The 15133-nt window shown below is 41.5% G+C and overlaps 1 protein-coding gene across 2 annotated transcripts in view; it reads right to left on the minus strand.

Moving 5' to 3' along the window:
- jak2b (Janus kinase 2b) overlaps positions 1-15133 on the minus strand; it is a 43865-nt gene that overhangs the window by 8625 nt on the left and 20107 nt on the right. For both annotated transcript variants that reach the window (XM_021605570.2, XM_021605568.2), the window contains 13 exons: positions 7375-7520; positions 6806-7097; positions 4348-4467; positions 4034-4191; positions 3814-3925; positions 3451-3637; positions 2678-2802; positions 2355-2489; positions 2042-2129; positions 1406-1533; positions 1029-1167; positions 575-726; positions 297-447 (listed from right to left, as the gene is read on the minus strand). In XM_021605570.2, coding sequence (XP_021461245.1) covers positions 297-447; positions 575-726; positions 1029-1167; positions 1406-1533; positions 2042-2129; positions 2355-2489; positions 2678-2802; positions 3451-3637; positions 3814-3925; positions 4034-4191; positions 4348-4467; positions 6806-7097; positions 7375-7520 — 1933 coding nt within the window. The remainder of the gene's footprint in view (positions 1-296; positions 448-574; positions 727-1028; positions 1168-1405; positions 1534-2041; positions 2130-2354; positions 2490-2677; positions 2803-3450; positions 3638-3813; positions 3926-4033; positions 4192-4347; positions 4468-6805; positions 7098-7374; positions 7521-15133) is intronic.

Genomic DNA, 15133 nt, shown 5'->3' on the forward strand with positions numbered 1-15133 from the left:
GTATTTTTTGCAGAGACTTGTATTTTTTCCATGTCTGCTTGGATTCTCCCCATCTCTTTTAAGCCCCTAGCAGCACTTGGTCCACCTAAAACACAAACACCGGTAACAACCTAGATATAATATAGGCTGGTAATATGGCCACCATTACACCCACAATTTCCTCTTCCTATAACAACATGATGTGTGACAATTATAATAATCATGACCTCCTTGAGACAATCAACATAATGTAGAGACCTTAGGACCCATCAGTATGACCCAGTTTAAATCTGCAATGACTGTAGCAATGCACTGACCAGGAGTGAACAGGCTGTTGAGGTCCCTGATGATGACCCTGAAAGAGGGTCTGAACGTGGGCTCGTAGTCCATGCAGCTGGTGATCAGGTTAGCAAGCTCAGTCCACTTAGGAGCAGGCAGCTGGTGGCGGTCCTCGTAAAATAGGTTTTTCTGAACCAAAGAATCATTAGAGGTATGTTTGTTTGTAGTAGGACTGCATATCAAGTTGCATTAGTGTAAACATACTGCTACATATTTCTAAAACATAACCTACTGGTATAGCCGATGTGATCCTCACCTTAGAGTTGTCCAGTGTCGCCAGTGGTTTCTCCCCTCCACTGCAGATCTCCCACAGCGTTGTGCCAAAGCTCCACTTGTCTGCTGCAAGGCTCAGGTTGGTAGAATCCTCAATACATTCAGGAGGCACCCAGGGGATTCGCTCAACCAAAACTGGGCCAGACCATAATATGTAATTAATAATTCATTGACAATCAATTCACACAGCATTTAGTGTTCAATAATCATAACTCTGAAATAGTACAATATGATTTGAATATAATATCTAGGTTGTAATATTTTAAGATGTGAAAGGTCGTAAAAACGGAGGTATTCAAGGATCTTTAGAGGTGTGGCTCAGGTCAAAGCTGGGGTAACTTCCTGCACACAACTGAGTTTTGATGGATAAACGTTGCCCCCTTCTGGCAGCCTAGTGGTAACACCGGTGTATCAGAGGAAGAGAGAGGAGAACTCACTATCTTTGGGCAGGACAGTGATGCTGACACCAGGGTCACTCAGCTTGATGAAGGGGGGATTCCCAGTTTTCCGATCCTCTTCCCGGATCAGCAGGACGTTCTTGGCACAGACATTCCCATGAACAAGGTTCTTTTCCTCCTGCGGGATTGAGGGGAGGGGACAGTCAGGAGGGGAGGAGACGGGACAGTCAAGAGGGGATGGGACAGTCAGGAGCAGAGGTGCATCACACCAACTAACTAAACATTCACAAACTTCCTGCAGGCACTGATGGACTGGTGCAGTCTGTGGCTTGTAACGCTGAGAATGTATAATTATCCATAGAGTCCCTTTATCAATGAGCAGCCATGTCTGTAGTACAGGTTGGGTTCAGCCTTACCAGGAAGTGCATGGCCCAGGCAAGCTGCTTGGCCACTTGAAGCTTCCACAAGATGTTGACTGAGTTTTTGTTCTTCTTCAGGTATGTGTCCAGGGAGCCAAACTTCACATACTCCTGCACCATGATATCTGTAAGAGTTAACAGCATTTTTACAGGGGTTAAAACACAAGACATTGTCCCAAAGGATTTATCAAATGCCACTATTAACGAACCTTTTTGCAATAAAGCATTAATATCGCTATATCAGCTTTCATCGAATCAGGCCCTCCAGTCATATGCAGCACTACATTACATACCAGAGACAACATGGGTCAATCTAAAAGCAGCAGAGGAACACTCATAGGGCACAGAGGCTGGCAGATTAAGAATGGTCAGGTAAGAGGGTTTTGATGAAACAGCTCGGTATTGTAATCCCCCTAAGAATAGCCCACCTTGACTCTGCTGTGGTCTCTTCTTCAGGTTACACAGATTATTACAACGTGTCAGAGGATCATCAGTCACAGTAGGGTAGTGGACATTAAAGGATAATAACCTAAGCTTAAAACGCAGGCAGGTATTATGGATGGAGGGATACACTCATTCACTTGCTTTATCTGTTATATACATTTCCCAACTGGGACAGATTGATTGACTCACTCTCCTCCCCGCACACACACACGCCATAGTTCAGCACCAGGTGCTTGTGAGATAGCTGGCTCATCATGCTGGCTGCCTCAAAGAAAGACTGTAGAGAAGGAGAGAGATAACCATCATTAATAAACACCGTCATCATTCATTACAGACCACCATAGACAATGGCTGATTTAAGACAATAATGCCAATAGACATGACCACAGGCAATTAGTCACCTGCTCTTACTTTCTTTGTAGAAAGATTAAGTACTTAATTTTTTTCCAATCAACTCAGGAAACTGTTTGTCTTCTATGTGTATATAATCTTAGTTTCTTACCTCCGAGTAGTTCCTGTGGGCCTTGTCCAGGACTTTCATGATGACGTCTGTTTGGTGCATCTCCCCGTAGTCTCCCAGCTCCTTGCGGACCCCTTTGAAGATCTTTGTGAATGTCCCTTGGCCTTGACTCTCAGTCTAAAAAACACACAAACAAGATATTGTCTACAATAAAAGGATGCATTCCTGAATCTTTCATTGATAAGAAACAGACACTGCATGCTGGTTATCCAAAACTGTACTAAACAGTGAGATGATGACATCTACAATGTTGCTGTATGAATGAAAATAAGACTGTGTGTCTGTGTTGAACGTGAAATGCTTACATATTCCAGGTCCTCTTTCCTGATCTTGTGGAACACCATTTGGTTGATGTTGCGCTTCTGTAGGGAGGGAGAGAGCGGCACGTCTGAGCCCTTGTTACTCCTGGATACCAGTAAACTGGACTTGTCTGTCAAGAAAAACAAGAGGACCATATAAATCAGCCTTAACCATTGACAGTATATTGAGTTTAAGTGGAGCAATGCCTCAACATGTCAAAGAACTTCTCTGCTGATTTAGAGGCAAAAAAAAAAAGTCAAGATTTAAGGTGGCACTCCAGTCTCCTTTTCACCTCATTTATCACCTGATTTACTTAACAGAAGGCACATTCAATAGCTAGTCTTGGTATGACATGGCACAAGTAGGCAAGCAAGGGGGAGGCCGGTGACATCACATCAGACGAACCCCTTGAATGGCCTACAGCTTGAAGTTTCCAGTTTTTATTTTTTAATTTAACAGGCAAGTCAGTTAAGAACAAATTCTTATTTAAAATGACGGCCTACGAACAATGGGTTAACTGCCTTGTTCAAGGGCAGAACCATTTTTACCACATCAGCTCGAGGATTCGATCTAGCGACCTTTCGGTGACTGGCCCAACGCTCTAACCACTAGGCTATTTGCCGCCCTAGTTGTGTCTAGAAAAATTATATTTTGCTCAAAACATATATTTTTACCATTAAGTGTGTGTACATTACTGTATTTATCCTTGGGATATAGTTTTTGTTTTTCAACAGGAAAAATTCCAACATAGCTGGAGAGAGTCTTTAAACTCAGTTACCTTTGGATTTGGGTGGGCAACACTTGCTGAACTGGAAAATTATGCCATCAGAGCGCACAGTCTCCTTCTGGTAGCAGCTCAGCAATTCCTGGAGGTTGCTGAAGTTCCTTTTGGTTCCACTCAGATTGAACTCTCCATTAGCAGCCTTAGTGATCTGGCAGTGCTTGTACTCAATTCCATCGTATACCTAAAGGAAAGCACAGGAGCAAGAAATTATAATCAAATCAGTGTTCCTGTGACATGATAGTTAAATATGTTCCAAACTGCTTAAATTCTACACAAAGGTTTTCTAAAATGGCAAAATTAATTCATTTTAAAAAAATCTGTTATGTACTAAAATTATAACTTAAATACATTACATACCCCCACGGTGAAGGTCAAAAAGTATTTGTTAAAGTCCTTAGCGCTGCATCGCAGGATGTACAGACCCCGCTTGTTCCCAGATTTTTGCAGTCTATTAATTGCAAAATCCATTCTGTGGAGAAGCACAGAGTGTATCTATGTATGCATCTCTGTAAGTTATTGATACACAATCAGATGATGCACAGTGCTCTATAAGGGTAGGATTCCAAACTTCACTTACGAAATGGGACCATGACAGTGGCTGGTAATGGCCTCCACCAGTGCAGGGGGTGCCACTTCTTTACAGAGGTAGTGGTGTGCATCTGTCGTCAAACGATAGTAGCCATCAATCAGCGATATAAAGGACAGAGCTTCAGAGAGGCAATTGAACTCCAGCTCCTGAGACAGTGCAAAAAGGATGAGAATACAATTGTCAAAATATTTATACAATCCAATAAAAACTAAATTTGATAGAATGAGGTTTCAATACTGTGGCTGTTTCAATGTGAATATTAAGAAAGGCTAGTGGAGGTGAGAGGCTGACGTCAGTCTTACCAGAGTCTTGCCGTCTTGTTTATTGATGGTAACCACTCGACTCTCCATCGAGCCCTCCTTATTGGCGTGTTTAATACTGATGTCAGTAACGTCTGGAAAATCACAGTAGGTCTGCAGGTCCTGCCCGGAAAAAGGTGGGAAAACAAGACGTCATTTGACTCAATCTAGACGATGTCATTCTTCTGGAACAAAGTAAAATGTGTTGATTGAATAACCTTTAGTGCCAAGAAGCAGAAAATTGCATGACGCAATTAGTTCTAAGCCAGCAATGAGCCAAGTACAGTATTTGCTTTTGCCCATCTTCACTGTAGAAAATTAAGTCCTTGAACATTTTAAATTGTTAAACACCACAGACTGATCTGATGCAATCCATCGGCATTAGATTCCATTAGCAATGTAAGCCACTGTTGACCTACTGTAACATCTCTTAAACCCATGAATTACTCAATTATACATTAACACCTCTAACCGTGGATTAGGAAAGAATAAAACGGCCAGGCCAAAGCTACAAAATAACATGACATCGCCACCATAAATTCAACTTCACAGTAAAACCCTCCTGACAACAGCATGAAACCATCATAGCTAGCTAAATCACTGGGATTACAGTATGAAATTATTTCATAGGCTATACTAGGGAACCGGGAGTTCAGTCATGTTTCCACTAAGTAAGAGATTCCACTCAAATCATAGTGTACTAATTTGCTGTATTGATCCTTCCACTTTCAGGGAAATACAGTGCCTTGCGAAAGTATTCGGCCCCCTTGAACTTTGCGACCTTTTGCCACATTTCAGGCTTCAAACATAAAGATATAAAACTTTTTTGTGAATAATCAACAACAAGTGGGACACAATCATGAAGTGGAACGACATTTATTGGATATTTCAAACTTTTTTAACAAATCAAAAACTGAAAAATTGGGCGTGCAAAATTATTCAGCCCACTTAAGTTAATACTTTGTAGCGCCACCTTTTGCTGCGATTACAGCTGTAAGTCGCTTGGGGTATGTCTCTATCAGTTTTGCACATCGAGAGACTGACATTTTTTCCCATTCCTCCTTGCAAAACAGCTCGAGCTCAGTGAGGTTGGATGGAGAGCATTTGTGAACAGCAGTTTTCAGTTCTTTCCACAGATTCTCGATTGGATTCAGGTCTGGACTTTGACTTGGCCATTCTAACTCCTGGATATGTTTATTTTTGAACCATTCCATTGTAGATTTTGCTTTATGTTTTGGATCATTGTCTTGTTGGAAGACAAATCTCCGTCCCAGTCTCAGGTCTTTTGCAGACTCCATCAGGTTTTCTTCCAGAATGGTCCTGTATTTGGCTCCATCCATCTTCCCATCAATTTTAACCATCTTCCCTGTCCCTGCTGAAGAAAAGCAGGCCCAAACCATGATGCTGCCACCACCATGTTTGACAGTGGGGATGGTGTGTTCAGGGTGATGAGCTGTGTTGCTTTTACGCCAAACATAACGTTTTGCATTGTTGCCAAAAAGTTCAATTTTGGTTTCATCTGACCAGAGCACCTTCTTCCACATGTTTGGTGTGTCTCCCAGGTGGCTTGTGGCAAACTTTAAACTACAGTTTTTATGGATATCTTTAAGAAATGGCTTTCTTCTTGCCACTCTTCCATAAAGGCCAGATTTGTGCAATATACGACTGATTGTTGTCCTATGGACAGAGTCTCCCACCTCAGCTGTAGATCTCTGCAGTTCATCCAGAGTGATCATGGGCCTCTTGGCTGCATCTCTGATCAGTCTTCTCCTTGTATGAGCTGAAAGTTTAGAGGGACGGCCAGGTCTTGGTAGATTTGCAGTGGTCTGATACTCCTTCCATTTCAATATTATCGCTTGCACAGTGCTCCTTGGGATGTTTAAAGCTTGGGAAATCTTTTTGTATCCAAATCCGGCTTTAAACTTCTTCACAACAGTATCTCGGACCTGCCTGGTGTGTTCCTTGTTCTTCATGATGCTCTCTGCGCTTTTAACGGACCTCTGAGACTATCACAGTGCAGGTGCATTTATACGGAGACTTGATTACACACAGGTGGATTGTATTTATCATCTATCATCATTAGTCATTTAGGTCAACATTGGATCATTCAGAGATCCTCACTGAACTTCTGGAGATAGTTTGCTGCACTGAAAGTAAAGGGGCTGAATAATTTTGCACGCCCAATTTTTCAGTTTTTGATTTGTTAAAAAAGTTTGAAATATCCAATAAATGTCGTTCCACTTCATGATTGTGTCCCACTTGTTGTTGATTATTCACAAAAAAGTTGTATATCTTTATGTTTGAAGCCTGAAATGTGGCAAAAGGTCGCAAAGTTCAAGGGGGCCGAATACTTTCGCAAGGCACTGTATCAGTCAGTGATAAGTCTGATAATTATAACATTTCAGCAAATTCCCCTTAGACAAGTGAACATGAACAATCTGGACAACCCTGCTGTGAGTACCTGCTCAGTGTCTTTGTGCCCGTCTCTGCACCACTGGATGCCATGATCAGCCGTCACGATGATGGTGACCTGCCCTGCCGAGGATTCCCTGACCTGGAAGCGTTCTGTATAGAAGGCCTGCTCGAGAGACTCCATGTTGATGAGGTATTTGAGCTTCAGGTCGCGTGCCGTAGCCCGGCACTGGCTGAACTGCTGGATGAACTTCTTAAAGCGGTAGCGGATCCTCTTCCTGGTCACGAAGTTGCAGTCCTGGATGTGAGCCCTCATTTCCTTGGGCAAGAAGGACTTGTAGCTGAAGTGACAGCAGGGAAGAATAGGATAAGTCAAGCCATATGGAATAGGTTAGTATAATAGGTACCTGTAGAATACCAAGATACACAATAGACCATAAATAATTTACATTGCCAATTCAAATCATTCTGTTGGCCATACTACTTACAGTATTGTTTTAGGTATGGCTGTGTTGTACATATGCAGCAGAGACATTTGTCTCTAGCTACAACTGACCCCCAGTACTACCAGGTTAAACCACTTAAGTGGTTGGACATGTATTTATCTTTCCTCTGCACCTTATGGAATTGTAGATATCCAGCGGAGACATTTGTCTTTCCTTGGCTGTCCTCATCATGTCCAATACAGCCATGCCAAGGCACTCCTCCTGAGTCTCATGTGTGTTGGCGATCTTCACCCAGCCATTCACAAAGTCACTCCTCCACTAAACACAGAGACAGAGGTTGGCTGGTTAATATATTGTAGTTGTCATGACTCTCCTGTGAGGATGCAAAGATCAGGTTACAACGGATCAACGACTACAGATCCCTCTCACCCGCAGAGGGGAAGAGGGATTGGTGTGGGGTTTTTATAACACCTCACGTGCATAAATTATATACAGCAGACAACTCCTTTTGGTCTCTAGTATTGGGATTGGAATGTCCCTGTGTCTCCAGAAGATTTTTCCGCTCAGAAACATTAATGTCCAAAAATGAACACTGGGACAATATTTCTAGCATCCGGATGTGGGGAATTATGAGACGGGAAATGAATGTCTATTTTGTGTTGTCATTAAATATGGTCTAAAAATATTGTAACTTGAAGAGTTTTCACATTGTGTATGTCAGGTTAAATCTTTTACGGCGTGTAGGAAATATCAAGGATGAAGATAATATTTTTGTTAAGATAGGAATGTGATTTTAGTTTTCTAACAAGATCATAGCTTGGATGATACTTTGCCAAGTAATTAGCCACACCCGAGGGAGCTCAGAGAGCGTGTCAGCATGACGGAAACACCCCCTTTTTACCTGAGTGTTTAAAGGGTGAGTTGAGAATTAACATATCAGACTAGAAGGACTCAAGCTGCAGCTTAGGTCTACATTGGTCACAACCCTGAAAATCAACACAAGGTGAAGATGACAAAGTAGCCTCCCTAACAATCGATGTTACGGCTGAGTAGCTGTCTACATATCTAAGAAAGTGAATTTAAGTAGGATCATCCTGTTACTCTCTTCGAATCATCGTCAACTACACTGCTCTCATCGACACGGCTGATTAGCTGTCTTCAGAGGACCCCCCCTTCCTGGGAAGTGAAAGTAAACACCACCCTGTTAGCCTGCTTCAGACTACAGGACAAGGACATTGTGACCTCTTGTGGACAATCAGAGCCTTACACTTGGGAGCTTGGGAGGATGCCCATCAGAGCCCTTTCCATTAAGGCCTGAGCCAACAGAGAGAAACGACGAAGGAAGACCTTGAAACATGTAAATGCATTCATTATTTCTTTCCCAAATGGGCGGCGGTTCGGAGCAAAGTATTAGTATATTACTTTGAGCGTAGTTAGAAGTGTATAAGTGTTGCCTCTCTTTGTCCCCTCTACTTCTCTCTCTTCTGATAAACAAGTAGTCATGTTGTCGTTAGTCTACTAGGGACCTGTTTTCATCGTATTAAGTTTCTAATCAATAACCTATACTGTGTGTGTGTGTATCCTGTGTTATCATTTAGTTAGTAAATAAATAATTACATCAATTTGCATGGTACGGAATGATCAGTAAGACTCGGGTCCCTAAATCTCAATGCAGTGAAAAGATAGACAAGACAGATGTGTGCAATGTTTTACTTTGAAGCCTAAAGGATGATTTGATTATTTTTTTTAATCAGTTGTGTGTGCTGTTCACGTGAACGGGGCATGTTGAATCCCAATGAATAAATCCTGGATGGTCGCGTTGCAAAAAGCAAAGAAGACTAAAGAGCAGTGACAGCCATGGCTGGCGGAGGAGCTGAAGTACTGGAAAAGCCTCCCGCTTCATTTAAGTCTCATGTATGGGAGCATTTTGGCTTCCCTGTCAAATATGATGACAGAAGAAGGGTGGTGGACAACACCATTACAGTGAGGAGCCATTGTGCTACAAGAAAGCCGTATGATCATGGAAATACATCGAGCATGGCCACACATTTAAAGCGTCATCACTCTGGTGTGTCAGTAACGGGAGCCAACTCAGCCAAGAGGCAACAACTTCTCACCGTGGAATTTAAGCAGCCCTTTGCTACAGAATCATACCGGGCTAAAGCCATCACCAAATCTATTGGGATGTTTATCACTGCAGCATTACACTAATCTTATAAAAAACAATCAATCATAATCACTAGTTATAACTACTAATCCAGTTTAGCAGACAATAGGCAAAAGGTGAAATTGTGTCATTTCTCTTGCGTTCATTGCACGCAGAGTCAGGGCATATGCAACCGTTTGGGCTGCCTGGCTCATTGCAAACTAATTTGCCAGAATTTTACGTAATTATGACATACATTGAAGGTTGTGCAATGTAACAAGAATATTTAGAGACTTAGGGATGCCACCCGTTAGATAAAATACCGAACGGTTCCGTATTTCACTTGAAATAAACGTTTTTTCGAAATGATAGTTTCCGGATTCGATCATATTAATGACCAAAGGCTCGTACTTCTGTGTTATAATTAAGTCTATGATTTGATAGAGCAGTCTGACTGAGCAGCAGCAGGCCCGTAATCATTCATTCAAACAGCACTTTCGTGCGTTTTACCAGCAGCTCTTCGCAAGCACAGCGCTGTTGATGACTTCAAGCCTATCAGCCTAATGGCTGGTGTAACCAATGTGAAATGGCTAGCTAGTTAGCTGGGTGTGCGCTAATACTGTTTCAAACGTCACTCGCTTTTAGATTTGGAGTAGTTATTCCCCTTGCACTGCAAGGGCCGCGGCTTTTGTGGAGCGATGCTTCGAGTGTGGCTGTTGTCGATGTGTTCCTGGTTCGAGCCCAGGTAGGGGCGAGGAGGGGGACGGAAGCTATACTGTTACACTGGCAATACTATAGTGCCTATAAGAACATCCAATAGTCAAAGGTATATGAAATACAAATGGTATTGCATGTGATCAATTTAGCATCCCAAAGGGGAATCTCAGTGAACCAGATGGACCGCCTCCTTGGGAGGATCAGGAAGCACAATAGCCGCTCATGTGCTTAAGACCAACCAAGAAATGCTACAGCTACCGACCCACATCTCATACAAGATGTCACAACAAGATGGAACTCCACTTATGACATGTTGGAGCACCATCTTGAGCAGCAGGCAGCTGTATACTCTGCACTGACAGACAAGTCCCTGAAAAAAAATAAAGACATCGTTACCTCGTCTGATGATGACGTGAAAGTGGCAGAGGAGTTCCTACAGGTGCTCAACCCCCTCAAAACGGATACAACCCTATTGAGCGCTGAAACTGCACTGTCTGTGTCCATGATCCTACCTCTGAAAACAAGGATTCTACAATCCATGGCCCCAAGTGAGGAACCATCACTAGAGATGTCAAGGTTGCCATTAGAGAGGACCTGAACCCCAGATACCCCCCTAATGCACAGGACTACCTTCATAGATCTACTGCACTGGATCCAAGTTTAAAGTCCCTGTCTCACCTAGACCCTGCCCTATACCGGAGGACATACAGTGATCTCACCACTGAGATTTATGGCCACTGAAGAGGTAAAAAATAATAATAATAATAAAAAAAAATAAAAAGTGTGAATTACTTAAATAATAAATATTGTGCAGTCTAATCTTAGTCTATGCTATTGCTATTAGAATCATCCACTTTTGATTTGGAATAATAATGGCTTTTATTAAATGTTATTGCCACAATTCTAGTTCTATGAAAAATGGGAAAAAATAGTTAGTTTAATAGATCAAGTCATTTTTTCTGCAGGGTCAAGCCACAGAGCTGACAGGAGCAGACTCAGAGGCATCTCCTTCACAAAATAAAATAGTTTGGCCATGAAGGAGCTTTTTGGGGAGGCCTTTGCGAGTAAGAACACAGGCAAGACATTTGCCAACACCATCAAAAATGAGGTGGCATCCTACAAGGCAGCAAGTAGCATTCCACTGGATGGTGATCCACTGGCATGGTGGAAAAGCAATGAGTGTAAATACCCTCACATTGCCATGATGGCAAGATGCTACCTGGCACTTCAGTTCCTAGCGAGAGGGTGTTCTCCACGGCAGGGGACATGAAGACTGCAAAGAGGTCTACCCTCTCCCCAGACAATGTAGACATCCTCATATTTTTGAAAAATAATTTGAAGTTATAAGCTCAGGTCTGCTTTGCTTTCTTTCTTTACTTTTTTTAATGATGTAGACACAGGCCATTGTTTCATTCACTACTGTTCAAAGGAAGAAGGTATCATGCCTCATATTACACTTAAAGATGTGAAGTAATAAATGGAAAGCAAAGTTGTCTCCCCCTTTTTTTTTCTGATCCAAAAAATTATCAAATCCGTGACTCAAAACCATGACCCGATTCGAACCGTGAGGTTTGTGACCCGTTGCACCACTAAGCACCAAAATTCACATCAAAATACAAAAAACACATTGAAACTACACATTCATACACACAATAAAATGCACAACAATACACGAAAAGCAAAACACAAATCATAAAAACAGACACATTCTTCAGTAGAAAAGTTCCCCTAACAACCATCTGAAATGCCCTAGAGGCACCAATTCCTCCCATTTTAAAGTGTATTGTAGATCATTCCACACATAAGGTGCAAGGATATTAAAGGCTGATTGACCTATTTCTCAATACACCAAAGGAGTGAACGGGTTTGATAACTTGTCATTTTAAATCTTAACAGTGATGTAAGGTAAGTCAGAAGTTTGTGGAGCAGGGCTTTGTAAACAAAAAGAGCGTAATGATGTGATCTACGTGATTTCAAAGAGGTCCAGCCAACCTTTTGGAAAAAGAATACATATTGTAGTATTCCCTCTACACAACAAAGCAGAGAAGAATAGAGAAGAGAAGAGTAGAGAAGAATAAACATAAAACATTTAAATAACCCTGTATAATCTTGTCAACAAGCATGAAGGTACAATTCAAGTGATAAATAATTGTATTGGTAAAAAATGCATTTCCTCTCTGGTAAAAGCACAAGTCTTTGTTAGGCTTGACAAGACAGGTTTTATTTCAAAGGTATGTAGAATTAGGAGGGATACCATCTTAGAGAGAGCACTTGTATCAACCACTGTATCAACTAACTACTTGTATGGTAATCTGTAAGATTGTTCAGTATCATGTGTTCGATAAGTGTCTACTTGACACAAGCTTAGCAACAAATCTAAACCTAGAGATAAAGTGCTGTTGTATGGACTGAAATAACTGTGCCCTCGTGTCCACATCCCTCCATGGCCATTCTTCAGTCATAGAAATAGCTTCGACTACCGGTCAAAAGTTTTAGATCACTTACTCATTCAAAGGTTTTCTTTATTTTGACTATTTTCTACATTGTAAAATAATAATGAAGACACCAAAACTATGAAAACAACATATGGAATCATGTAGTAACAAAAAAAGTGGTAAACAAATAAAAATATATTTTAGATTTGAGATTCTTCAAATAGCCACCCGCTGCCTTGATGACAGCTTTACACACTCTTGGCATTCTCTCAACCAGCATCACCTGGAATGCTTTTCTAACAGTCTTGAAGGAGTTCCCACATATGCTAAGCACTTGTTGGCTGCTTTCCTTCACTCTGCAGTCCGACTCATCCCAAACCATCTCAAATTTGGTTGAGGTCGGGGGATTGTGCAGGCCAGATCATCTGATACAGTATTCCATCACACAGGTGTGTTGGGTCATTGTCCTGTTGAAAAACAAATGATAGTCCCACTAAGCGCAAACCAGATGGGATGGCGTATCGCTGCAGAATGCTGTGGTATCCATGCTGTGGTATCCATGCTGGTTAAGTGCGCCTTGAATTATAAATAAATCACTGACAGTGTCACCAGAAAAGTATCCCACACATGCGGCGATCATTTGTTCACCCGCACAGAGTCTCACAAAGACACGGCGGTTGGAACCAAAAATCTCCAATTTGGACTCGTCAGACCAAAGAACAGATGTCCACCTGTATAATGTCCATTGCTCGTCCTTCTTGGCCCAAGCAAGTCTCTTCTTCTTATTGGTGTCTTTTAGTAGTGGTTGTTTTGCAGCAATTCAACTATGAAGGCCTGATTCACACAGTCTCCTCTGAACAGTTGATGTTGAGATGTGTATGTTACTTGAACTCTGAAGCATTTATTTGGGCTGCAATTTCTGAGGCTGGTAACTCTAATGAACGTACCCTCTGCAAAGGAAACTCTGGGTCTTCCATTCCTGTGGCGCTCCTCATGAGAGCCAGTTTCATCATAGCACTTGATGGGTTTTGCGACTGCACTTGAAGAAACGTTCAAAGAGCTTGAAATGTTCCATATAGAATGACCTTCATGTCTTAAAGTAATAATGACTGTCATTTCTCTTTGCTTATTTGAGCTGTTCTTGCCATTATGTGGACTTGGTTTTACCAAATAGGGCTTTCTTCTGTATACCACCCCTACCTTGTCACAACACAAATGATTGGCTCAAATGCATTTAGAAGCAAAGCAATTCCACAATTGTACTTTTAAGAAGGCACACCTGTTAATTGAGGGGCTACACCAGAGATGAATGGTTATCTGTAGGGGGAAGGTATATGGTGGGTGCAATTAAGCTTGGAATATACTGAGTGTAGGGAAAGCGATCACGTGGCAGGCATTGATATGGGGAGAGAGCCATGGATAAGTGATGAAGGGGGTCAAGGTCAGGTCAGGTCACGTTAAGGGAGAAAGAACAGTTTATGGCCCGTGTCACTTAGTTTCCTGCCTAGCAATAAAGATACAATATTTGTTCAGATGTGCAGGAGGAGACTCAGCATAGGAGAAAGAGTTAAATATTAGTGCTTGTGTGAATATGTCTTAGTCGATTCAGCTGTTCGATCCTTTGGGAAGAATAAACTTGGTTTAAGATTTCATAGTGTCCGTCGAGTTCTTACTCTAATAATTAGAACACTTTTTTGGTTACTTCAAGATTCCATGTGTTATTTCATAGTTTTGATGTATTTCACTATTGTTCTACAATGTAGAAAATAGTAAAAATAAAGAAAAACCCTTGAATGAGTAGGTGTTCTAAAACTTTTGACCAGTAGTGTATATTTCTACAGGCCCAGAGGCCTCATTTATAAACGCTGAGTAATCACAAAATATGCCACAAAACTTGCGTGCACCAGTTTTCACTGAAAAGTTGGAGACGTAAGAATGTGCTAGGTAAAAATATGTCACTCTGCAAATGAACAAGGCTGTCAACCCACTGTTCCCCTGGCGCCGAAGACGTGGATGTCGATTAAGGCAGCCCCCCGCACCTCTCTGATTCAGAGGGGTTGGTTTAAATGCGGAAGATATTTCAGTTGAATGCATTCATTCGTACAACTGTCTAGGTATCCCCCTTTCCCTTATCCTCCAGCAAACTTTAGACCATGCCAACACACAGTAGCTTAGTATTAGCCTTTTGAAAATTGGGAATATATGATGATTTATTCATATTAAAAAAATATAAAAAAAATAGGTAGCTAAAGATGCAATCATTTGCCGTTAGTGAAAAGAGCGAAATTCGATTTAGGCCTATTTTTTCTGTGCATTCTAAAATAATTAGAAATAGGCATATATTTCAGATTATTTATTTCATTTCCATTATCATTGCTTGCAGAATAATATCCTCACCCTTTTTGACTGGGATGGTTTCATAGGCTACTTGCAAAATAGCCTAAAGGCCTACAACCAGGTAGGATAGGCTACCATTCATCCCATCTAATCATTTAATTGGAGACACTTCAGCTACAAAAAAAAGTCCTCTCACTGTCAACTGTGTTTATTTAACAAACTTAACATGTGTAAATAGTTGTATGAACATAACAAGATTCAACAACTGAGACATAAACTGAACAAGTTTCCACAGA

Source organism: Oncorhynchus mykiss, chromosome 6 (assembly GCF_013265735.2).
Source record: "Oncorhynchus mykiss isolate Arlee chromosome 6, USDA_OmykA_1.1, whole genome shotgun sequence".
Lineage (NCBI taxonomy): Eukaryota > Metazoa > Chordata > Actinopteri > Salmoniformes > Salmonidae > Oncorhynchus > Oncorhynchus mykiss.